The sequence below is a fragment of the Podarcis bocagei genome (genome assembly GCF_964188305.1).
Source record: "Podarcis bocagei genome assembly, chromosome: 16".
Taxonomy (NCBI): Eukaryota; Metazoa; Chordata; class Lepidosauria; order Squamata; family Lacertidae; genus Podarcis; species Podarcis bocagei.
In genome coordinates, this window is record NC_138142.1 from 27,099,916 (window position 1) to 27,125,264 (window position 25,349).

Consider the following 25,349-nt stretch of genomic DNA (forward strand, 5'->3'; position numbering starts at 1 on the left):
CAGTCAGCTCACTTTGTCTAATAGTAGGGCTGGCCCTGGAAGGACATGTCTTCCCTCAGGTTTCTGGATAATTGAACAAGAGGCTGAGGCCGTGGTTTTAAGCTTTCACGTACGTGTAAGTTTTGGTGGCAATCTATAAAAAAGAGAGGAAAGGTCATATTCAAAACAGCTATTGCAGGTTAGGTTTAACCAGCCTTGACTTACCATTTCTGCCCCTGGGCTGTGTACTGAAGGACTTTGTACCCAAACTGGGCTTCCTGTGGGCCACGGAAGATCTGAGGTCTTTTCACATCAATGTTAAATGGAGTTCCAAACCCTTGAATGATTGAGAAAAGGAGAGAGAGAAATTGAGAGCATTTTTACAAATATATATACACATATTACTTACATTACTGTCACCTGATATGTTGTTTTTATTGTGAGATGCTTTTAGCACTCAAATGAAAAGGCAGGATAGAAATCTGTTTAAATAAATAAATGACACAGATTTGACCCATTAAGTGACACGTATTAAACATATAATTAAATAAATGACACCTGTTTTTTCTACTGGCGGTGCTGATCGTATTGATACTGCTTTGAAGTCTGTTTTGCTATCTGTTTTTGGTCTGCATTATATTTCATGATTTTGTTCACCGCCCTGAGCACTTTCTGTTGAGAATGGTGTAAATAATAGTGATAATTATGGTGATCTCGTGGATTGCAATACCTCAGGTTTCATAAGAATGAACGTCACTAGAGACGCTGTAATACAGTATATGATTTTATTTATACATACGGGCCAAGTATAAAATTGAAAGGCTCACAGCATTAACACGCCCACAGACACTCCAACCGGCCACCATTAGGTTTGGGAGCAGGGGCTCTCCAATGCCATTGCACTGGATTCTCACAGCAAACAAAATCAGGTCTTTATGTCTTCCCAGCTCCACCTGCAGATTAGACTAGTCCTCCTTCTTTCACACGCACTTCCACTTTGAGGTGTGCTCAGTACAAACATCACTATTCCGCACCCGGGTGCATAGGCGCCGACTCCATGGGGCTTGAGGGGGCTCGAGCCCCCTCAAAAAAATTTTTTGGGGGGCTCAGCCCCCCCAATAATCTCGGGCGGGCGCCCTTTCAGCAGAGCGCCGCCGCCGTCTCCCGCCTCCTCCTCACCTGCTCCTTCGCCAGCCAGCCAGCCGCGCGCCCTAATCGGAGGCACTGCCGGAAATCCCGCGAGAACAGGGGAATCCCGACTGGCCACACCTCCCAGCCAGCCAATCGGCTGGCTGGGGGGCGTGGCTTGCCCTATTTAGGGCCGGAGCCACTTTATTTGCATATTCATGAGCTTATTTATTATTCATGAGCTTTCCCGGGCCCCCCCAATATTTTTTCTAAGTCCGCGTCCCTGCCCGGGTGGGAAATACAGCTTGGATTGAGAAAATCTGGCCAAAATGTATCATGAGCAGAAGGTCATGCAGAGGATGCATAACCCACAAGAACTTTAACGGCAGCAAACTGAACGGAAAAAGATGCTGTGTGGCAGGCTGCAGACAGCACTCCAGAACTAGAACCCAAAAACCCATGGCCTGCCTGAGTAAGAGTCGACTCAGGCACTTCCTAGTAAGGTAAGCCAGAAGGGCCAATATACACTATGCTGGCTAGGGAAGGTACATATTGGCTAGCACTCAGGCCGTCACCAGGAGTGTGTTGATTTATATTATTTATAAGGTAACCCAAGCATTACTGAACCATTTTTTCTATCTGACATCCTCCAAATTGTCTCATGGAAACATTAAAACACACACACACACACACACAGAGAGAGAGAGAGAGAGAGAGAGAGAGAGAGAGTGTGAGAGTCAAAATATTACAAAATTACCCCTCCAAAAAAGCAATAAAAGTAATAAAATAAACGTCAACAAGACTAATATTCCACAGGCAGAAACAAATACACTGTAAAAAGACTCTTTACAAAACCCCAAAGAAGAAAGGGTTTCAGTCCTCAGGAAGGGATTTCCAGAGCCAAGGTGCCACCACAGAGAAGCCCCTGCTGCTCATACTCATCAAGCTAACCTGAAATAGGGTGTGAGTTGGAACTTCCTCTGAAGACCTTAATGGCAGTGGAGGCTAGTCCACTGGGACAACTGTGGCACAGCTCTCCCACTAAAAATGTCAAACAGGGTTTTTTTTTAAAAAAAATTCTTCCTCCAAAACTCAAAGCCATACACCACTTCTTGTCCCACACATTTTATACTTCCTTGAAGTTACAGAGGCATTTTTGTCCATCTTCTGTTCTCTGGCCAATCAGCTCTCTGCATCACTCAGCCAGTCCTAATCCAGAAATATAGCTAGAGGTCCTTCCTATCAGTCTCTAAACTGGAAAACCGTGTGACTGATCAGACTGCCAGAAAGTCAGCCCTAGTAGAAAAGCTCTTACTCTGTCTGTTGCTATGGGACCTGTTCAACACAGCCACTACAACAGATGTAGGAGATGCTTCAAAAGCAGCCCTCTGTGCTTGCAATAGCCTATCAGAATCATACACTGCTTCTGAGCATGCTCAGAGCTGTTTCCTTGAAAGCCGCAACCCCATAGTCACCTTTGACTGGACATAACCGTCCAGGGGTCCTTTACCTTTTTTAGAGTTGTTTCATTGAAAGCCAGAAAAACAACAATCCTATTTTGAGGAGCTGCGGGGCGGGGGGTTAGTTTAGTATTTGTTTTGTGACAGACAGACAGAGAGAGAACAAGCAAGCCAGCAATTATGAGTCTCTTTCTATAGCAAATACCTTTTTTATCATTAAATCACCTGGCGTTATGAACCCTGTACATGAACAGAGATTATTTTGCCGCATTTTCAGGACTGAGTCAGGAACTGCAAATATGTTCTGCTATGCTCTGATGTGTCCTGGCTCAAAGGAAAGAATCTCCCCCAGCGCCTGGGTTGGAATTCTTTGTTTTTTGATGGGGGGGGGGAGAAATGTTTTGGATAATGAATAGTTAAACTGATTTTCCCCCAGAGGTTTTTTTGGGGGGGTCTGCATGCAACGGGAATAAAATTTTCCTCGCATTTATATCTGTGGGTTTTTTTGGCAATGGGTGAATACATGGATTCAGAAACTTATGTCATCTGATAAGGCTCAATTTCCAAATAAGAGTTGTGGAGTCAATCTTGTCTGAAAATCATACTTGAGCCCTCGCACATAGATGTGCAGAGAATCTGGCGGGTTGTTTTTTCAGAGAGGAGGAGACAGTAGCACTCTGCACGTGTAGAACGGCACACTTTCCTAAATAACTGTTTTACAAGTCCTACTGGGATGAAAACGGCAGGGTTAAAAATTGCAGCCCTACCAGGTCAAAATATTTCCAGCAGACACTGCTTGGAATAAGAGAATTGTAGAGTTGGGGGTCCCTGAGGATCATCTAGACCAACCCCACCTAAAATGCAGGAAGGAAGAGCAACAAGGGATTTGGAGAGTGAAAGAAAAGAGCTATTCTAAATTCACCTATCTCTTGCAGGTAGTGGACCTGGAAGCATCATTTTGGTTACTGTTTGGGGCTGCAGTTTTGAGTGGGGTGTGTGTGTGTGTTCTTCAATCGCCATCCCTCTCCAAAACTGCACCTCCAAAACTGGATGAACCACTAATTTGGGGGTGGTTTGATACAGCCCTATATGAAAGCAAGCATTATTTCCAGAAAACAGGATCCAAATCATTTTTAGAATATATACCGGTATTTTCCTCTCTTGTGATCAAATTTCAAACTGTAAGCTCCTCACAGGAGGGACCTACCTTATTTTTTGCTTATGATTTGACATATGTGCAATTATTAAAAAATTAGTCAGTCCATAAACAAACAACTTTGTGTGGGCTGAAACCTGTTTCTACATGTCGATCACAGGAACTTGGGCTCATGGCCTCACACCAGTGATTGCCAAGGTGAGTGGTACCATCCCCTGGGAGGCCGTGGGATTATTTAGGGGAGCACAAAGAGAAATCGGGGTGCTGGTAGGGTACCATCAGACTTTGAAAAAATGGTATCACTGGATCATCAATTTTGTTCAATTATTTAACTAAATTGTTTTAATTGGATTTTGAATAGATGTGCAATTAAAGTGGTACCTCGGGTTAAGAACTTAATTCGTTCTGGGGGTCCATTCTTAACCTGAAACTGTTCTTAACCTGAGGTACCACTTTAGCTAATGGGGCCTCCCGCTGCCGCTGTGCTGCCGCCGTGCGATTTCTGTTCTCATCCTGAAGCAAAGTTCTTAACCCGAGGTATTATTTCTGGGTTAGCGGAGTCTGTAACCTGAAGCGTATGTAACTCGAGGTACCACTGTAATGGCTAATGTTTTGAACTTGTTGTTGATAGCCTTCTCTTCCATGAATTTGTCCAATTTTCTTTTAAATCTATCCAAGATGGAGCCCATCACCACCCCCTGTGGGAGCAGATTCCATAGTTTAACTGCACGCAGTGGAAGGACTTCCTTTTATCCGCCTTAATCTTCCAACATTCCACTTAACTGTCAAGTGTGGGAGTTCCCCTCACCCTTCGGTAGCTCACAGATAAGAATTAACGAGCAGTTGATAGATTTATAGTCCTTTTATTACAGCATCATGTTGCAAGCACAAACAGAAAACCTTCCGCAAGATCAGCTGCCTACTCTGAATCCTCCTTCTGACTTCCGCAGCAAGGAGCGCGCCAATGGGAAGTTCCTCCCCCTCTCAGCCTCCTATGTTCTCTGATACGTTTGGACCTCTGAGTCCCTGGGGAGGGGGATTTCCACACACTCTCAGTTGATGGGTCTCCCAGCTGCCCCCTCCCTTCTGGATCTCTTGTCATTATCTCATAGCTGGGTAACTCCTCCCTAATCTGTTCAGCTTCTGTGTCTATGTATGCCTCTCTCTCTGCTTCTGAAAATGCTGGAGGTAGGTGTGGGTGTGTATTCCCCCTCCTCTTCTGAGAGGAATTGATCTGCCTGCAACTGCATTCCCCAATCTTCAGATCCAGACCATTCCCTGACATTAACTGAATGTCCACGAGTTTGTGGTTTCCACGAGGGGGTGGTTGCTAAAGTTTGAGTTTCCACGAGGGGGTGGTTGCTCAAAACACTTTGGGAACTACTCTCTCACACAGACCTTCTACCGCCATCTGCCTGCTTTGCATCTCCTAAACTTACGGCCATGTTGTTGGGAATGTGTGTGCTGAGGAGGGGTGAGGTTTCTTTGCTCAAGAAGAAGAAAAACGATCTAATGCTTGCAGCTGCTAAAACAGCAACCCACCCACCACAGTCCGCCATGGCACAGCCTTATGAGCCAAAATTCCAATCCAACTTTCACAAAGTTCCCAACAAATTTCGTCCGTTTCAAGTTACCGGCACAATCCCACATCCGCTCAGCGAACGCACTCTGGAGGGAAGGGAAGGCCAGGAGCAAACGTGGGCCAGTATTTGAAATTTGGACAGAGAGTTTATCTTGGCCCTGCAAAAACATTGTTTACCCTTCTGGCTGGCTCAGAAAGACTTCTCTGTTCTCCTCTGGCAGGTAGTCGTTATAAGAAGGATTAAGCTGCGCCTGAAAATCTGTTTTCAGCCCTGCAGCCCAGGTGCATTTGAGACAATAGTAAAAATGGCAGTGTTCCTGATCGTGTGCAGAGTGCCTCACTTTCCCCCTTGTCTCTAGCCATGGATCACTCTTTTACACACATCTGATATCAGGGTAAAGGCAGTGGTTTAATTTGTAAAGACCCCTGAATGATGTCTATCTCTGCCGGTAAGGAGATGTTGGAGGCCAGCAAATCCACCTGCACATCACTATCTGACATTATTATTAGTAGTAGTAGTATTTTGTTAAATTGGAAGTATTAATTTATGCTGTAGTAATTTTGTTTGTTTACTTTATGATAGAATGGTTATGTTGTTTATTGGTCCTGTGTATTTGATTTTGTAATTTTTGTATATTGATTTCCTCCGTTTATTTTTATTACTTTGTTCCCAGCTCCAGGATCGAAAACATTCAATAAAGAGTGAGCTATAAATACTGCCAATAAATAAATAAATGACCTGAAGCCTACAGAGCAACCATACTATCTTATGAATGTAATCCTGCTCTCCAATTGCTGCAGTTACTCCGTGGCAAAGGAAACGCACTCTTACACGCTGGAAACCTGGGCTTAGCCAACAATACATACATAGCTGATTGTTGGAGGGCCTTCATACAAATTGTACAAATTGCTTTCCATATGAAAATGAGTATTAATGTCCCTAGCATTCTGCCTGGGGCAAAAGATAACATGGAAGCTGTCGAAATCTATTTGTTGGAAATAAGTGTGCCAGTGTTTTGCTTTTGTCAGCAAGCAAGGAAGAAAAACAGAAGCAGGTAGCGTCAAAGTCATCATCGCCAGTATCTGAGGGAACGATTTCCAGAAACGGAGGTCAGCAGCAATAGTCCTGCCCTCCCAACGGCAGCTCAGAATCTGGCAAAGCCCCGGAGAAAAGAGCAAAGCGTTTCCTGGCTCGCAAGTGGATGTGTATGGAAAGGGTGTCGCTGTCCGTGCCTCTCGCACAATGGCACCTCTGTCTGTCCCTGCCCCAGATTCCAAATGCCAAACGGAAACAAGCAAAGCAATCATGGACTGGTAGAAGCTGAAATATATATATCTCATATCATAAATTGCGGCTTCTTACTTATGGAGAATGTGCCCGGCAAACCTCCACTACAAGTTCAAAAGCAAACCTTGCTGTTTGTACCGTCTAGCTTGGCCTTTGCCAGATGTTTTGGACTCTTCACTGGGGCTGATTGGAGTTGTGGTCCGAAACATCTGGAGGGCAGCAGGCTGGCTGGTGTAGTTCAACTACTGGTGGAGAGGGGAGGGAATCCAAAAGTCTAGACTCTAAGGCTCTGCTCACATTCCCCTTTACTGGGAAAGTGAGCACAGCCTTACAGTCTAGACTTTTGGATTCCCTCTGCACACTCACTGCGTTCCCACTGCTGTGTTTTAAAAAAACCTGAGTTCACACAATGTTATCCAGAATTCAGGTGTGCGCCCTATACTTTGCTGTAATGTTGGATACATTGTTTCTCACACCGATTTAGGGGTTCCAGACCTCCAGGTCTGAGCTGAACATCTCCAGGTGTGCCTGGCCCCCTCCAGGTGGCAGGTGGAGGTCTCGAATCTCCAGGTGGGTGAGGGGCATTTAATAAATATAAATATTAAGAAGACCGTGCGTGCAGCTTGCAAGCTTCGGCCCAACAGGAGTTGGCTGCAGATTGCAGCATAGACACTCCGGGAGTGGAAGGTCGGTCCTCCTTTGCTCCCTCCCCCGCCGTCACTATTGCCCTGTGTCTCCAGGGCCTGCCCTGTGACATCAGCAGGTGGTGCCCCTATATCTCAGGTTTGGGGCCTGAAATCTCAGGGTCTGGGAGGCTCCTAATGTGGAGTCCTGAAGCCATTCCTAATTCATCTCTCTAGCCATAGGGTCTTTGCATAGGTTCAGCGCCGGCCCTACGATTAGGCAGAGTGAGGCATCTGCCTCAGGCGGCAGATGCTGGGTGGAATGGCGATGAGGTGTGGGAGGGCAGAACAGGCATAGTTTGCTGTCACCACTACCATCACTGATGCTAGTGATGTGTGTGTGTGTGTGTGTGTGTGTGTGTGTGTGTGAGAGAGAGAGAGAGAGAGAGAGAGAGAGAGAGAGAGAGACTGGGAAAAGGATACTGCTAGACTTTTTGTTTTGTTTTGTTTTGTTTTGTTAGACTGCTGTCTTTTTGCCAATTTAAAATACTTTTTTTTTTTTAAGAAAAAGGTACCAGGTTCTTTCTCCTCACAAATCCCAAAATTTTGGTCTCCTCCTTGCTTCCCAGAGATCTCACATGAGCAGTCAAAATGGCTTATTTTCTCCTGTGGTGGGTGTAGCAAAAGCTTTGCAAAGGAATCATAGCCCACAAGCATATTTTAGGAAACACCAATTAAAGGGGGCGAATTCAAACCAATCTGTCTTGCCTTTGTCTTGGAATATTGACTAGAGATGGGACACAATGTCTTTATTGAGTTCGCCTTTAAAGGCAAACCTACCAAATCTGCATTTTTGTTAAATAATGCACAAACTGAAACACAGCCAGCCTTCAAAATTTGCACTTCTCTGAATTTTGCAATGCAGTTCTCCAACAAAGGAATGTTTGCAAAAAAATGCACGTTAGGTAAAAGTATGTATGCATGAAAATGAACATATTAGTGAAAATAACATACAAAAAATGCACCATATTAGGAGAATTTGTTTTCAAAAACATGCACATTAAAGTGCATACAAAAATATGTTTATTTGGCGAAATCCACACTCATTCTCACAGCTCTGAATTTTGCAACGCCAAGTGAAGAGCAATGCAAAGTAAAGTGTGCATATAGTACTGAAAATAAGATACTAAAGATTAAACATTATAGAGGGTTACTTTGCAAAAAAAAAAGTGTATTAGGTAAAATTGCATACAAATGTGCACACTGGGGAAAATTCGCACTTAAATTTTCATTAGGACTTGGTGTTTCTTTTTTAGATCACCCTAAACTGACGTGGAAATCTGAAAAACGGAATTTAAGAATGGAAAATTTAGAAACCAAAATTTGCAGATTCACCTATCCCTACATTCTTCCAGCAGCTAAGAAGTCCAAGGAACAGTTACATTGTTGGTGCAACCGCTTTTGGAATACTGGGGACAGTTCTGGTCACCTCTTCTCAAAAAAGGATATTGCACAGTTGGAAAAAGTTCAGAAAAGGGGATGGAGCAAATCCCTTTGTGAAGAAAGGTTGCAGTGTTTGGGGCTTTTAATTTTATTGAGAACGCGAGTATGAGGTGACATAACAGGTGAGTAAAAAATTACACTACAAGTCAAGAACATACAACGAAGCTGGATCTCAGAAGATTCGGAACAAATAAACGAAAGTTCTTCTCCACGCAGCACACAGTTAAACTATAGAACTCCCTCCCACAGGAGGCAGTGATGGCCACCAACTTAGATGGCTTTGGAAGAGGATTGGACTAATTCATGGAGAAGGAGGAGGAGGAGGCTATTAATGGCTACTAGCCAGGATGGCTATGCTCTGCCTTCATTGTCAGAGGCAGTACAGTGGTACCTCGGGTTACAGACGCTTCAGGTTACAGACGCTTCAGGTTACAGACCCTGCTAACCCAGAAATAGTACCTCAGGTTAAGAACTTTACCTCAGGATGAGAACAGAAATCGCACGGCGGCAACGGGAAGCCCCATTAGCTAAGGTGGTACCTCAGGTTAAGAACAGTTTCAAGTTAAGAACAGACCTCCGGAATGTTTTTTTTTCTAATGCAACTGATTTCTCTGTTTCTGTGAGCAAAATTCTCTGACGTGGGGGTGTAATGTTTGTCAACATTAGCCTTGAGTCAAGTCCATTGTTAATCCTGCTCTCTATTTAGACTTGAGGCAGGCAAATTTAATTTATTTATTTTCCTACACTTAACCCCCCACCTTTCACAGGAATGCAGGAAGCTGCATAACACTGACTCAGACCTTCGGTCCATCTAGCCCAGTATTGTCAGCACCGGCTGGCAGGAGCTCTCCAGCTTTTCAGGCAGGGCCAGGATTAGCAATACTTAACACTGGCAAAGTACAATATGAGAGAAGAATCCCAGAATCCTTTGCAACGTTTCAAGGACTTGCTGTTTTTCAAAGCCTTAGCATTGTCAATAGATTTGGGGGGAGGGAATGGGGGAGTGGAGAACAAGAGGATCTGGTGGACTAAATGGAAACCAAAGCTACCTCCCTTCTGCCCTCCTGGCTTGTAGGAAGCTTCAAAAACAAGCTTGCTAAATCACAATGGGTGCTGCAAAAGGAAGACTCTCAAGAAGCCTGCAATATCCATTCATAAAAATATAAGCTGGTTAGCAGCATCTCCAGAGCTGGGAGTGGTCCAGAAATAGTCAACAGAGAGAAAGAGTAAGGCGTGGGAGGGAAAGAGGAAAAACAGATTGTAGGGACCAGAGGAGGGTGGGAGACTTGCTTGAATCATGTCCTTGAGATGGAGAATGAGGAGGAAAGGGCTCTCGATAGCTATTAGGCATGAAGGCTGTGCTCTGCCTCCATCACTGAAGGCAGCAATGCTTCTGAATATCAATTGCTGGAAACCGCAGGAAGAGAGAGGGATCTTGGGCTTGGCTCCTGCTCGCAGATTTCCCATTGGGGTATCTGGCTGGTCACTGGAAGAACAGGATGCTGGACCTTTGGCCTGATCCAGCTGCCTCTCCTTACGTTCTTATGAGGGTGGCTGAAGTGGCCCTGCCTGTGTCTCACCTGGAACACTTCCTGCAATCAAATCCGTACAGAAAAAATCCTCCTACACAGAAAACCAGCATATTATGTGGTGGTGGCGGCGCTGGGAGTCTAGCCTTGCGATGCTAGTTGTTGAAAAGCTAAATTTCATCCAGTCACATGAGTTCCCACACACCTGTAATCTGAAGTACAATTACAGGTGAAGTACGATTAGGATTATTGGCTGAGGTTGGAAGCTGGGGAAATAGAGGCATGCCCTGCTCTGTTCTGAATCCAAAGCAGGAGGGGAATGTGGGGGGGGGGGTGTCTCCTAACAACTCTCAGTACCCTGAACAAACTACACTTCCTAGGATTCTTGCGGGGAAGCTGTAACTGTTTAAAGTGGCATGATATAGCTTTAAATGTGTAGGTTGGGAAGGACTCTTGCCTGATAGCCTGGAGAGCTGCTGCCAGTCAGTGTCAACAATACTGGGCTAGATGGGTCAGTAGTCTGGCTAGGGAAAAGGCAGTATTATATATTCAGCGGTCTGTGTTTGCCTGAGCTTGAGTCTGGACTAAGGATCCTGAGCTCCTGTGTTCTGATTCGATACATGATGTCCAATCACAAAACATTTCAGAATTTGGGCCTCTGCCATTGGTCCTTGAACTCTGAGTCGTGATTCGCAGCTTGGAAGTTTAGACAGCCAATCACGTTGGGAGTGGCCCAGGCTTTCAGAAATGTATATAAGCAGTTGCTTTGCCCCTGTTTGCCAGTCATGTAGTTCAATAAAAGGTTCTTGCTGTTATCACTGCATCTTGCATGTCTTAAGAAGACATCTTAAGGCAGCCCTGTTCAGGGAACTTTTTAATGTATGATATTTTAGTGATTTTTGTTTCTATGGAAGCCGCCCAGACTGGCTGGGGAAACCCAGCCAGATGGGCGGGGTACAAATAATAAATTTATTATTATTGTTGTTGTTGTTGTTGTTGTTGTTGTTGCTGCTGCTGCTGCTGCTGCTGCTGCTGCTGCTGCATCGTGGGAACCCACCTGAACTTCAGGCAGCTTCCTTTGTTCCCATGTAATACAAAGCAAGTTCTTACTCCCAGTAAGATGTTATGGGTGCCATTAATGGGTGGAAGAGTGGGAAATGAGATGGATCTGACCCCCAGGGACACAATCCACCTTCAGAAAGTTCTTCCAAACAAGCCCCTCTGAAATGAACAGAAGTTGTGCAAAACTAGTGATGTGCAATGTATGTAAGCCCCAGAAAAGAAAAAGATCTGGGGTGATTCCTCCTGACCCCAAGGCTCAAGAAGCCCCTTGGAAATGTAGTTTTGGGGAAACATAGAACAAAGTTATTGTCAGTCCCAATGCAATAAAAGGCAGTGGACAGCTTTGCCAATCAGACCTGATTTCTAAACGTAAATAAAACTTGGCTTCACTGTGTAAGATTGATTTTTATATTCTGCTTTGCGGATCCAACTGGTACCTGCAAGATGCTAGATCTCTGCTGTCCAGCAGCTGAGGTTTAGCAAAGTGTATTTTCATGAGAAGCTGTTTTAACTTATCATGCTCAGGTCTTGCAGCGCTTACATTGTCGGGGGAACCCTGCAGTGAAGGCAAAAGTGACCAGAAGCGATGAAGTTCTCATTATAACTAGAGAGAAGGAAATGAGGATCCCTCTTAAAGAGAGAAAAAAAAGATGTCTCCCACTCAGAGCTGGGAGAGAGCTGGCTGTTCATGTTATCTGGCCAATAGCTATTCCTAGTTAATCTCCCTCCAGGTTACTTTTGTGGTCTCTGTGCGAGTAAATCCAAGATTAAATTGGTGACTTTTTATTGTGGACTTTGAAACCATAACATGCTGGGTTACGGCATGGCTGTGCTAGCGGGGGCTGATGTGAGTTGTAGTCCAAAACAACTGGAAGGCACCAGGTGGGCGAACACTGCTATATAGTTTTATGTATAGCAAGGTAATAGTTTTCCACATTTCATTTCCCTCAAACCTGTTTGCAATCCCTGCTTCCCCTCCAAAAAAGATGTGTCTTTATACCTATAGCTCAGGACAACACTTCATGCATGATGAAGTAGTCTGTGAAAGCTTATGCCGTAATTAATATGTTACTTTTTAAGATGACACAAGATCTCGCCCGTGTCATGACTTCATCTCTCGGGGTTATCCAGTTGTGACATCCTGCTTGGTTAAAGAAGAGTTCCACTTCTCTCCCCTCGGCAGCTTCTCAGTTCCCTCCCCCAAATCTGGTCCACAGGGTAGGGGAACTCTGGAGCAGATTGGGGTGGGTGGGCGCTGAAGAGGAGAAGAGAGGAAGGGAGACCCCGTAACATCCCAGGGTGTGATGTTGGATCTCGCCCACCACTTCAATGCAGTGGTACCTCAGGTTGAGTACCTACTTAATTCATTCCCGAGGTCCGTTCTTAACCTGAAACTGTTCTTAACCTGAAGCACCACTTTAGCTAATGGGGCCTCCCGCTGCCGCCACGCCACCGGAGCACTATTTCTGTTCTCATCCTGAAGCAAAGTTCTTAACCCAAGGTACTATTTCTGGGTTAGCAGAGGCTGTAACCTGAAGCGTATGTAACCTGAGGTACCACTGTACCTTCATTTCTAATGTTAAAATAATGCTTCAGACCTACCTCACAGTGCTGTCACAGGGATTACTGATATCATGGATGCGAAGCTCTTTGTATGAATGCTCTAAGGCACTGATTTGAACCCAAATCATTATTTTTAAGACAGATCACTGGGACATAAGAAGAAGGCTACTGGATTAGGGCAGCGGCCCATCTCGTTCAGCATCTCATTCTCAGAGTGGTAAAGTAAAGGACCCCTGGACAGTAAAGTCCAGTCAAAGGCAACTATGGGGTTGTGGCGCTCATCTCGCTTTCAGGCTGAGGGAGCAGGCGTTCATCCACAAACAGCTTTTCCAGGTCATGTGGCCAGCATGTCTAAGCTGCTTCTGGCGCAACAGGACACCATGATGGAAACCAGAGCGCACAGAAACGCCGTTTACCTTCCCGCTGCAGCGGTACCTATTTATCTATTTGCACTGGTGTGCTTTCGAACTGCTAGGTTGGCAACAACAGAGTGGACCAACAGCTGTCTGTGGGAAGCCCACAAGCAGCACCAGAGCATAAGAACCCTCTCCCCTTCTGTGGCTTCCAGCAACTGGTATTCAGAAGCATGACTGCCTCCAACCATAGAGAGCGTAGCCATTGTGGCTAGTAGCCATTGATAGCCTTGTCCTTCATCAATTTGTCCAGACTTCTTTTAAAGCCATTCAAGTTGGTGGTCACCACTGCCTCCAACTTGAACCTGAGCTTGTGTATTACCTCCTCCCGCCCAACCATTTTCCTTCTATGCTGTGTCTCTTTCAGATTCTAAGCCTGAAGGCAAGGACTGCCTCTTTTGTAGTGGTTTGTAAACCACTCAGAGAGCAATTTTTTGCTGACGAGTCAGCTTTTTTAAAAAAATGAAACACTTAAAATAAAAAGATTTAAAAACAACAACAACTACTACTACCATTTGCAGAGAGGCTAAGCCAAAGGAAGGCACAAGGAATTTTGAATGGCTGGTTGCACAATCAGTCCATTGCAGCAAGACTGAGACATGGTCTCCCCTTGGGTCAGTTCTGCTTTCCTCCCACTCAGGAGCCCTTAATGACATCCAGTAAACCTGTATCTTGATAGAGCTGCCCCCCTTCCATCCCCCTGTTCTCTCCTAACTTCAGGAGAAATTCTTCAGCCACTTAGCCTTTCCGTCTTTTAAAATGGGCTTAAATATTCTGGAATAAGGGTACCTGGTAGCAGGAGAAGGAAGAGGTAGCAGGAGCAGCTGTATGGCCCCATCATTATCACTCCAGTCAGAATCCACTCTAGTAGCAGGACGTCCCGAAAGAAAATCGAGGCCGTTTGGACATTTGGACCCTCGCCTCAGCAGCTGAGTGGTGGCGTTTGCAGAAGCAGCAGAGCCTCAAAGGTTACACTGTCTTCTGCTGGCCTCTCTCGTACACCACCAATTTTTTTTTTCCCTTTCCCTCCTTCATCTCGGGAAAAAAGTTCCAATTGGCTGCTAAAAATAAATTAGACGTTCAGCCTTCCCTCTGTGCTCCTTCCTCCGTCATGTAGATGCAACTCGCTTTAAAAAAGAAAAAGAAAAAAGAGAGGGAAGGGAAAAGTTATTTATTTTAAAAGATACCAAAATCACTAAGTAGAAAACAACCCAAATTATATGCCAGAAAATGGAGAGAAAATTGCTCATATTTTGTGGGTGAACCATGGTGATAAAAAGCTGTAAGAGACCAAGAGTCACCGTCTGATATTCTTTAAGTTTTAACCATCTCTGACCGTACACAGAGTGCAATTATTTTACTGCTGAATAAGCACAGCCGATTCTCCCACCTGAGGCATTCCAGGAGCAGAAAGCCCCAACTTCCCTGGCAATGATCTTCAATGACACTCTTCATTTTTATAAACAAGCATTTCCTGTTGTTGTTTATTAATTATTAGTTTTATTAAAGTAGCTGACACACTTCTCTGACATTTCCTAGGCTTCACTCCAACCCTGAGATGGCCCTGGAACTTGATGGCAATGCCAGCCGTGGTCTCAGCCCTGGAACGTAGGGTGGAATAATTAAAATGAGTTAGCCTCTGAACATATGTAGAGTGTAATTTCTCCACAATCACAGCCATTCCCTAAAAATTTGTGAAAACAAGGATCAGGGCCTCTTGATAAGACTTCAGGGGACGCTTGTCCCAGTGTCACCAATGCCACAATACAGTGGTACCTTGGGTTAAGTACTTAATTCGTTCCGGAGATCCATTCTTAACCTTAAACTGTTCTTAACTTGAGGTACCACTTTAGTAAATGGGGCCTCCCGCTGCCGCCGTGCGATTTCTGTTCTCATCCTGAAGCAAAGTTCTTAACCTGAGGTAATATTTCTGGGTTAGCAGAGTCTGTAACCTGAAGCGTATGTAACCCGAGGTACCACTGTACTTAAGACTGTGGAACTCACAGACTGTGGAACTCATTCCCACAGCAACTTGGATGGCTTTAAAGCAGGATGGGACAAATTAATGGAAGAGAAGGCTATCAATGGCTATGAGCCATGGTGGTTATGCTCTGCCTCCAAAGTCAGAGGCAGCAATGCTTCTGAATACCAGTCACTGGGTACTCTAAGAGCAGGGAGAGTTCTTGGGCTCAGGTGCTGCTTGCAGGTTCCCCACAGGTATGTCAACCACTGTGAGAACAGGATGCTGGCCTAGATGGGCCATTGGCCTGATCCAGCAAGCTCTTCTTATGCTCGATGCAGTTGAGTCAGTAAAAGGCAACATTTGTGTGTGTGTTTTTCGGTTTCCTTCCGCTTGTAAAGCTTTGCCGTTGCCCTGGAGCAGCAAATTCCTTTGTGGTAAGAAATTAAAAGGTTTGTGTGGAAAGCGAGTAGGAGCTTTGTGCAACCGAAACCCCGAATTAAGGACTCCTTGTCAGCACAATGGGGCATGGGAGCAGCCTCCCAAACTGAGCCACTCCTTGCCAAAGTGGTCCAGTCTGAGCAGGAACTTCGAAACATTTGTTGAAGTGAAGCCATTTTCCTTCTCCTTGAAGCCCTCGGCATTCAATGGAGCAGCAGTCCAGGCTGGATCAAGGTTTTGAGCCGGCCGAGGACAAGATGCTCTCACAGTACTGCCCGAGGACACCCCACCCACCTTGACACTGTCACAACTGCCCATTCACTTGGCCTGCTTTGCCTCTGGGCCGAATCCACTAGAGCAGGGGTCTGCAACCTTTAAGACAAAGAGAGCCACTTGGACCCGTTTCCGAAGGGGAAAAAACAGGGAGCCGCAAAACCATTGCGACATTTAAAACAAATATATCTCCGGAGCCGCGATCTGACAGCGGGCGGGAAGGCAACGTCGGGACGGTGCGTGACTAACGCACGCACCGCCCCCATGCGACATCACAGCCAGTACAGCGCCCGCCACAGTGGGGAGTGTCGGGGCGCACAATGCGCCTCCTCCCCTCGCTAGTATCCGCCCTGGAGCCGCGGCAAAGGTGTAAAAGAGCCACATGCGGCTCCGGAGCCGTGGGTTGCAGACCCCTGCACTAGAGGATAAGGAGTGAGCTGCTGGTGGCTCCTTTTATGGCTTGCTCCCCTAGAGAGGGCAAGTGAACTGGTGGCAGCAACAGCTATGGGCAGCAACAGGTCAAGAAGGCTCCGGGGATTAACTAGGAGGCCCCTGCCGTGCCCATGGGCATGTGCCTGGCAGTGCCAACCTCGTTGGCAATTGCACTTATTGACTACAGCAGGAGAACTTGCAGCCCTCGGGCCGGTCTTGGCCAACTGGGGGTTCAGTTAGGCGCACAAGACCCAACCCCCCCCAATCACACCCATCAGCTCATATCACTGGTGAATCCTGAATATTTATATTCTGAAGACACAAAATGCCAAATTTTCCATAGGTGCTTAAGGGCACAGGCCAGATTTGCCTCGGAGCAAATTGAGACATTTAGTGGCTTTGCAGTGCATCCTGGATTTGAAAGGAGGTGCTGGGCAGCCATGACCTTCACACTCTTCCTGTCCTGCCAACTCCAGGGATAGACAGATGGGTGATGGGTCATTCATTCCTGGGGGTGCAGCTCCCCCTGGTGGACAAACACACCCACAGCCCCCATTGCTGTGCCCTTTCCGAAATAAGTACAGTGGTACCTCGGGTTAAGTACTTAATTCGTTCCAGAGATCCGTTCTTAACCTGAAACTGTTCTTAACCTGAAGCACCACTTTAGCTAATGGGGCCTCCGGCTGTCGCTGCATCGCCGGAGCACAATTTCTGTTCTCATCCTGAAGCAAAGTTCTTAACCCGAGATACTATTTCTGAGTTAGCGGAGTCTGTAACCTGAAGCATATGTAACCTGGAGAGTATGTAACCCGAGGTACCACTGTATAGAAGTATAGAAGCAGAGTATATTTAATATGGGGGAGAAATGGGAATATTTCTGGCTCACAGTTAGGTGAGCTTTTCTGGACATCCGCCTGTCTTTCCTGTAATAGTCTTGGTTTATATCTTTATTTTAAATTGTCTATACACACTGTATTTCCCCCCTCCTTTTTATTTACATACTTACTGTTAGCTGAAGAACACTACTCAGGGCAAGTGGACAGAACAATGCTTTTATAATGTTTTTAACTGTAACTGCCTATAAAGATGGTTTAATTGCAATTTTTTTTAAAGATTTTTTCTCTCCCTTTGCTTGTTTTTAAATTATGTAGAAGTTTGCCGTGCTGGGCAACTCCTGAAGGAAGAGCCTGATATAAATTCAATAAACAAAACATACTGGGGGGGGGGGATTTTTAACTTCTTTTGCTTAAAATTTTTGCTCAGAAAAAAATTCCCAAATTTATAGTTTGACAGCAAAAAAGCAATGTGCTTTACAAATTTGCTATAAATTTGCAATTTTTTTTTCTGAGCAAAAAAAAAAATGCAAACCCAGCCAGATGGGTGGGGTATAAATTATATTATTATTATTATTACTTGTGTGTGTACAGTGTGTATGTGTACAGTCATACCTCGTGTTGCGTTTGCTTCAGGTTGAGTGTTTTCAGGTTTCGTCCCGCGGCGACCCAGAAGTACCGGAAAGGGTTACTTCTGGGTTTCACCTCTCGCGTATGCGCAGACGTCCAAAATGACATCATGTGCAGCGAATTGCGACCCCATGCAGACGTGGGTTTCGTTCTGCTCGGGTTGCGAACGGGGCTCCAGAACGGATCCCATTCACAACCAGAGATACCACTGTATCTTTTTCTTCTTTGGCAATCACTTGTGGCCAAGTCTTCCATGAACATGGTCTTAACAGTGTGTCTGTAAGTGACTGTGGAGGCCAATTGTGGATCCACACCGTCCTTCCATACTGAGGACATAGATTTCCGGGCGGGAGTTGATCATGGTGAGGGTTTGCCAAACGTGCCTTCCTCTTAGAACATTTCTCCCTTTCATCCTGAGTTCAAGCATCTTCAAAGTCCATGACACCTTTGGTAAAGGCTGTTCTCCAATTGGAGCGCTCACAGGCCAGTATTTCCCAATTGTTGGTGTTTATACAGTACTACATTTTCTAGATTTGCCTTAAGAGACTTGTTGTCCACCGGTATTTAGCTTTCTGTTCTTTAGTTGGGAATAGAGTAGTTGCTTTGGAAGATGATAGTCAGGCATCCAAATAACAGGACCGATCCAATGAAGTTGATGAATCATTGCTTCGACACTGGTGATCTTTGCTTCTTCCAATACACTGGCATTAGCTCACCTGTCTTCCCAGGTGATGTGTAAAATTTCTTGGAGACACCGTTGATAGAATCTTTCAAGATATTGTAGTTCTAGTTACAGGTAGGTAGCCGTGTTGGTCTGCAGTAGTCAAAACAAAAGAAAAGAAAAGAAAAAGAAAAGTAATAATAATAATAATAATAATAATAATAATAATAATAATAATAATAATAATAATAATAAATTTCTTCCAGTAGCACCTTAGAGACCAACTAAGTTAGTTATTGGTATGAGCTTTCGTGTGTGTGTGTGTGTGTAGGGTGATTATAAAATGGCAGCAAATGCGTAATTATTCCCCCTCCGCCCTCTTTTCGCGCGTTCCTCAAATTGTCCCGCCTTTTCGGTTCTCCCAATAACAAGAGCCTCCCTCCTCCATAGAGAAACCGCCGAGAAGCCTAGAGCGCCGCAGCCGTCTTGTTTTTATGGCGCTCCGACCATAGAAAGATCGTCTCCATCAAATCTCTATGAGCTTAGATCTGGACTTCCCTGGGCAAACGTAGGAAGCCTAGAGCGCCCTCTAGGCCGCGCTCCTCACGTCCACCTTTCCTGTCTTACCCGGAAGTGGTACCGAGGGGAGCGCGGGAGCGACGGTTGAGGCGAGAGAGCAGGTGAGCGGCTCGGAGGGCGGGAAAGGGAGCGGGGGCGGCCAGGGGGTCCCGCGGTGAGGGGGGCGGTGAAGCCCCTCAGGTTTGGGGGAGGCTGGCGGCTGCCTGGGTGGTAATAAGAACCATAAGCGAGTGGCCATGAGGCGCCGCCGCCGCCGCCTTTCCCTCCATCCGCCCTCTTCACTTGAGGCGTATTAATGGAGCCTCTTTAATCCCACAAGCATTACACACCAGAAACTTCATGCTGAGCAGTTTGAGCTTCTCTCTCCTCCCACCGTCCTCTCCATGTATTTATCTTTTTCATGATGGTGTCGGCCTACCTTCCAGGGATGTTGTTTGGCTTATTCGTTTTAGGCCTCTCCTTTTTGCTTAAGGGCGGTTTCACAGAAAGAGAGAAAGACTCCAGGATTAACAGAAGGAATTGCAGTAAAACAGCTGAAGGGAAGTTTGTTTTTAAACTTTTTTTTTAAAAAAAGTTTGAAAATCACTCCCCCAAGATGCTTGTTTTAATGTTCGCTTCCAGAAGGAGGATTCCTGCTCCAATAACTCCTAAGTGAAGATGTCAAAGCAGTTACTGCTTTTAAAAAAAGAGGGGTTGGGTTTGCCCCTGATGGATAAGCAATGTGGCTTTTCGGGGAGAGAAATGTTAAAATGGGCAAAGAGGGGATTACTCAATCCCTCAGATTATGGGGAACTGATTTGGCCTTTGTCGTAGTTACCAAACAGAATTCGGGAAGTACAGCGTGTTGACTTTGTATGGCATGTAAAAATAGCTCCCATTTTCTCCATGAACAATCAGGCAATATCTGACTGGGGAGAAAGTTCAACCAATCACATTCACAAATCAGTCCTGAGTGTAGTTAGTGGGCCGAAAACTGCATTCTTAAGCATTTTTTAAAAAAGGAAGGAGTCCCAGTGAACAGTGAATCCTATGGTACTCAAAAGTAAGTCAATAGGAATTCAATTGAGCTTACACCCAGATAAATGGATTAATGGGGCTTAACACTGAAAGCCTTACAGTACTTGGAAATGATTTGTTGGAACATTTCCAAATGTTTTGGGACGTAATATTAAGACATAACAATGTAACATTGTTTGAAGCCCTCCCAAAGAAACTGACTGGCTTGAATGAGATTTGTATTTGTTCTGCCTTAGTTGTTGTTGGGGATAGAAAGACAGTTAAGACTTGTGATGTAGTGCCCGTCAGTTCCTCTGTGCTGAGCTACCTGAGATTTTCCTTAATTCATTGTGTCTTGTTTCAGCCTTCCCATCTCTGGCTTAGGTTGCCTCATCTTCCCCAAGTATTTGGAAAGGGAGTGTTTGGGTGTGGTAGACTTTTTCCATGGGGATTGTTGCTAGTGAAATCAGGGAGGAGAAGGTGAGGCAAAGTGGTGCAGGCACCTACACTCTTCCCAAGCAGGCTGCTTGACTTGGCTTTTCACCCCTCACCCAAGTGTTCCCACCACCTGCCCTCCCCACAATTGGAATAATTTTTTTTTTTTTTTGGTATTGTATTGTAAACTGCCCTGTAATCTTCAGATGAAGGGCGGTATAGAAATTTGATTTAACAATAATAATAATCTATACTCACATTTGTTGATTGGTTTTCTCACATAAATTTAGCTTTGGGGTCTCTGCTCTGAAGCAGCAAACAGTCTGCTATTGAGTGCTAACTTAGAGCTCTGACCTTAGTAGGTGGGTTTATTTTCATCCTAAACCTGTAACGCTAACAAATAGCCTTTTTTACTATTATTTGGAAGATGAAGTAAGAACTTTGGCATTAGGATTCCAGCCTCAGTGAACCAAAGCAACCTAATGCTGGAGAGAGAGGGGGGGTTAGGTTAGGACAGGTATAGGTAGCCAACAGTCCCTCAGAAGTTGTTGAGCTACAACTCTCATCATCCTTACCTACCGGCCATGCTATCTGGGGCTGGTGGAGTTGGAAGCCTTAACATCTGGGGGACCAATTATTCTCCATGCCTAGGTCAGGAGAGGAGCACTACAGTGGTACCTCGGGTTATGAACTTAATTCGTTCTGGAGGTCTTTTCTTAACCCGAAACCGTTCTTAACCTGAGGCGCGCTTTCGCTAATGGGGCCTTCTGCTGCTGCTGCTGCCGCCGCACACATGGGTGTGCAATTTCCGTTCTCATTCTGGGGCAAAGTTCTCAACCCGAGGTACTACTTCCAGATTAGCAGAGTTTGTAACCTGAAGTGTTTGTAACCCAAAGCATTTGTAACCTGAGGTACCACTGTACTAGCTTTCTTGACTGCAGCAGAAGACTAGCATTCACCTGAATGAGTGAAAGGCTACCTCTGGTGTTCCTTCCACCAGCAATAGAACCAAGAGGATTCTGTGAAGGTGAGGTAGAATGTGAAAGTGCTTGGATCTCCTGAATCCTAGGCTGGTTTCTCTCCTGAAGAGCAGCCCAACATAGGTCCTGTGTCATCCTGGCAGTACTGCAACAAAAGAACCCCCTAAGCCACCTTCTGCCCTGGCTGGTGATGGTTCTGCTGTTCCAGTTAGCCCCAGGTGCCAGTGAGGAATCAAAGGAGACCAAGCCCCACCTCATTCCACTGAGTGTTCTTCAATTCACTCTCTGGTAGGTGGCGCTATTACCTTATTTAGCTGCCTGCCCTTCAGTACCGCTTTGCCTTATTTAGCTATGTCAAGTAACACCTCTTGCTGCTTCCCTGGCTGTATTCCCTTACCAGGAGGCTATGTCATCATTGCAGTCATCAGTTGGAGGCTGTGTGAACCTAGGGAGCAGTAGCAACCGCCACCCTCTGGCTGGCTGCTGTTGGAATCAGAAACTTCCAAAGATTGTAGCAGATGTTATGAAAGCTGTAATGTCTCTAACTGAGCCCCCTCCCACTTTCCAAGTGTGAACTCTAGAACTGTCCAGTCAAACTATACCTTTTGGCCTCTTCCCCATCTCTCCTAAACTGGATACAGCTAGTAGGAGCAATGAGATCTTGTTTTTGTAATCTCAGGTGCAACCATGGTTGAGAAGTGGTGCATTGCCTCTGATACTTGTGTTGGAAATAGTAGCAGCGCTGCTGACTATGCTTTATTTTATAAATGGTTCTTTGCAAAACACCCGCCCACATTCTGTGTACAATCTGAGCAGCGGTGTGCTCTGAAAACTTTTGAATAAACATTTTCTGCTTCTGTAACCAATTGGGATCTGATCTAGTATGTCTGACTCACTTTGGTAACCAAACCCTAAAAATTAACATAAAAGCACTGCATGAATGCTTCCAAATAAATTGCTCAATAGCTGGAAGGAGATGATTTTTTTATTTTTATTTAAATTTAATTTCCTGATTAAAATGTACATAATGAAGTATTAATCTGTGATCAAAGCTTTAGGTGTAAATTATTTTTACTTGATATTTGCCTTAAGATATGTACATAACACATTAACATAAGCTTATGTACCAGTCCTTGCACACACAGCAAGCTGAACCTTATATATTTTTGTGTGTGATCTCAAAAAAGTTAATTACAGCTTAAAAACTGCCCAGTTTATATATTGGCTCATTTACATTTGAACCATATATAAGTCTGGTTTGCATTTTATTTACTCAGGCAAACAACAAACAAGCTATGGTTCTCGGCTTCTTTCTGACTTGGGTGTGCATTGTTTGTTTGAAAGGAACAAGTCATGCACTGAGTTCTCACAACACAACAAGCCATACTCTTATATGTTTGTGTTGTGTGTGCCACCTGCATAGGGGATGGGTGAAAAGCCTTATTCACATTTAAACTAAGATTTAACATGGCATTTGAGCCAGGTCACTATCTTTAAATACATCCTCCAACTTGGACAACAAATCTCAGCATAATTTTTTTTTACCACAGTATCAAAATAAACACTAAGTGTTGCCAAACACATAAATTAGCAAAATGTACACATTTAATTTATGCTACAGTTCCTAATTTAAATGCATGTTTTACAAGTGGAAAATGTTCTGTCCTGTGCCCCTGCCTCTAAGGTATGGTGTGGCAACATCCATGGGCATTCTAAAGAAAGCTACCTAATGCTGGAGAATTATTGTCTAATTCACTGCAGGCTTTCAGCTTTTTGGCCAACCAGGCAGGGGAGTATACACTCCTAATGCAACCATTGACATGGCTCACACTGTTTCTTCCTCCCTGGAATAGTAAACAAATAAGCTGTATGACAGTTGGCCAAGAAGCATGTGGAGTTCTAGCATCCTGTGGATTTTCTCAGCTGCCTGGTGATGCTACCCACCCTCTAGTTCTGATACCTCACTGATCTCTTGAGTTCCTTTGCAGGCACAGCTGCAGGCAACATGACCACCAGTCAGAAGCATCGGGACTTCGTGGCTGAGCCCATGGGGGACAAGTCTGTTGGTACTTTAGCTGGCATTGGAGATGTACTTGGCAGGAAGCTGGAAGACAAAGGCTTTGACAAGGTATCTTCTGGGACAGTGGGTCTGAAAGCAAAATAAGTTTATGGAATAGGAAATGAGCTTGGGCAGAGTGATGCTTTCTAGCCTCCAGACAAACCTCTGCTGTGGGGGGTTCACTTCAGAGGTACCAGGAGTACCCGCAGGACTACAAGATCAGGAGAGACATGCTCCATTTTGACGACTGCTGCAGCCTGCTTTTCAGGGCCTATGCAATGCAGCAGTCTTTTTGAATCTCAGTAGGCCTGCGTCCAATTAGTCTTTGTGGTAGAGTGAGTAATAATAATATTATTATTATTTATTATTTGTACCCCGCCCATCTGGCTGGGTTTCCCCAGCCACTCTGGGCAGCTTCCACAAAGACCAAAAATACACTAATATGTCATACATTAAAAACTTCCCTGAACAGGGCTGCCTTAAGATGTCTTCTGAATGTCAGGTAGTTGTTTATCTATGAGGACTTGAACCCAAGTCTTGAGTCCAAAACTCAAACTGCTGCACTGAAAGGATAACTTCTGTGTTCCCAGATTTTCTGTGCTTCTAGAACAGCCTTTCACAACCCTGAGCCCTCAAGATAGTTTGGGTTACATCTCCCATCAAACTGAGGCAGCTGTAGTCCAAAGCCTCTGGAGGGCACCTGGTCGCGGAAGGGTATTCTGGAATTTTCAGTCTCCCAAAAGAGTCTGATATAGGTAGCCTCTCTTTTTTATTTTTTACCCAAGTTGCTAATCCTCTGTGTGCTCCCCCCCCCCCCTTTCTTGAACACAGGCATACGTGGTTCTGGGACAGTTCTTAGTGCTGAAGAAGGACGAGGACCTCTTCCGCGAGTGGTTGAAGGACACGTGCGGTGCCAATGCCAAGCAATCCAGAGACTGTTATGGCTGCCTGAAGGAATGGTGTGATGCTTTCTTGTGAATGATGTTGGCCAAAGCCTGGTGGATGCTGTTAGGGCTTTTGTAGTTGAATAGAGATTGTTCCTCCCCGTCTCTCAGCACCCACTTCTTATAAACCTTCCAGCATCTACATGGGCTGCTGGGGGCTATTGCTCCCAACACTGGGGTGGGGTGGGGGTGGGGAGCCATGACTGCCTTTTAATGTAACTGAATATTTTTTCCTCCAGGGAGAGGGTTGAGAAACATCAAATGTTCTAATTCGATGCTCCATGTAGGTCGTTTTTTATGTGGCTTTAATTGCAAGCCCCCTCACTGTTAGGCCACCCAACTCCAGAACCAGACCTGCCTGCTAACAATAATGGAAGTTCCCCTACTCCCTTTGTTTGAGCTCCAGTTAGACTGAGATTTACCTGTCAATTCTGAAGAAAAAAGATGTTATTAGGCCTATTATTTTTGTGATTTCTCTCCAGTGTTTGATCCCTGCTATAATTTTTATGCTACTCGGTTTATTGGCAAGAACCAAAAATCATTGCAAAGTTTTTAAATCAATAAAAATCAGCTGTGTTAACTATTCAGTGTTGCTTGAAAATTAATTGGAGTGAGCTGTTTCGGGGAAAGGGGTGCGGGAATCCAATTTGTGTCTTGATCCCACAAGGAAGTTTATTAAGGGTTTAGTATCTACCTGAGGTTGCTGAAGTGATGGCGAAAGTCAGGAGTTGTGAGTCTCAGCCTCATGATGGAGCACAGTTTTTCCCCAAACTCGTCCAGGTAGGAAGAGAGCAATCCAGCACTGCTACTGACTCAAACCACTCTTGGCACGCAGCCCCT

General features: G+C 45.1%; 2 protein-coding genes across 3 annotated transcripts in view; one reads left to right on the forward strand and one right to left on the reverse strand.

Moving 5' to 3' along the window:
• The window catches only part of ITGA10 (integrin subunit alpha 10), a 63,042-nt gene extending 48,643 nt beyond the window's left edge, over positions 1 to 14,399 (reverse strand). The window contains exons 1-2 of the mRNA XM_081175518.1: positions 14,076 to 14,399; positions 205 to 316 (exon numbers count right to left, since the gene is read on the reverse strand). Coding sequence (XP_081031644.1) covers positions 205 to 316; positions 14,076 to 14,127 — 164 coding nt within the window. The 5' untranslated portion in view covers positions 14,128 to 14,399. The remainder of the gene's footprint in view (positions 1 to 204; positions 317 to 14,075) is intronic.
• A 4,670-nt stretch (positions 14,400 to 19,069) lies between these two features.
• BANF1 (barrier to autointegration nuclear assembly factor 1) lies at positions 19,070 to 25,092 on the forward strand. 2 transcript variants are annotated; one of them, XM_081175628.1, is made up of 3 exons: positions 19,070 to 19,196; positions 23,495 to 23,634; positions 24,397 to 25,092. In XM_081175628.1, the coding sequence occupies exons 2-3, from the start codon at positions 23,512 to 23,514 to the stop codon at positions 24,541 to 24,543; spliced, it is 270 nt and encodes an 89-aa protein (XP_081031754.1). In that variant the 5' UTR covers positions 19,070 to 19,196; positions 23,495 to 23,511; the 3' UTR covers positions 24,544 to 25,092. The 2 variants fall into 2 exon arrangements, with proteins under 2 accessions (XP_081031754.1, XP_081031755.1); XM_081175629.1 differs by lacking the exon at positions 19,070 to 19,196 and adding an exon at positions 21,662 to 21,794.
• The last annotated feature ends 257 nt before the right edge of the window (positions 25,093 to 25,349 follow it).

Coding starts and splice junctions, on each gene's coding strand:
- BANF1 (XM_081175628.1), top strand. CDS start 23,512: ATGACCACCAGTCAGAAGCATCGGGACTTCGTGGCTGAGCCCATGGGG. Junction 23,635..24,396: donor AAGACAAAGGCTTTGACAAG/GTATCTTCTGGG, acceptor TCTTGAACACAG/GCATACGTGGTTCTGGGACA.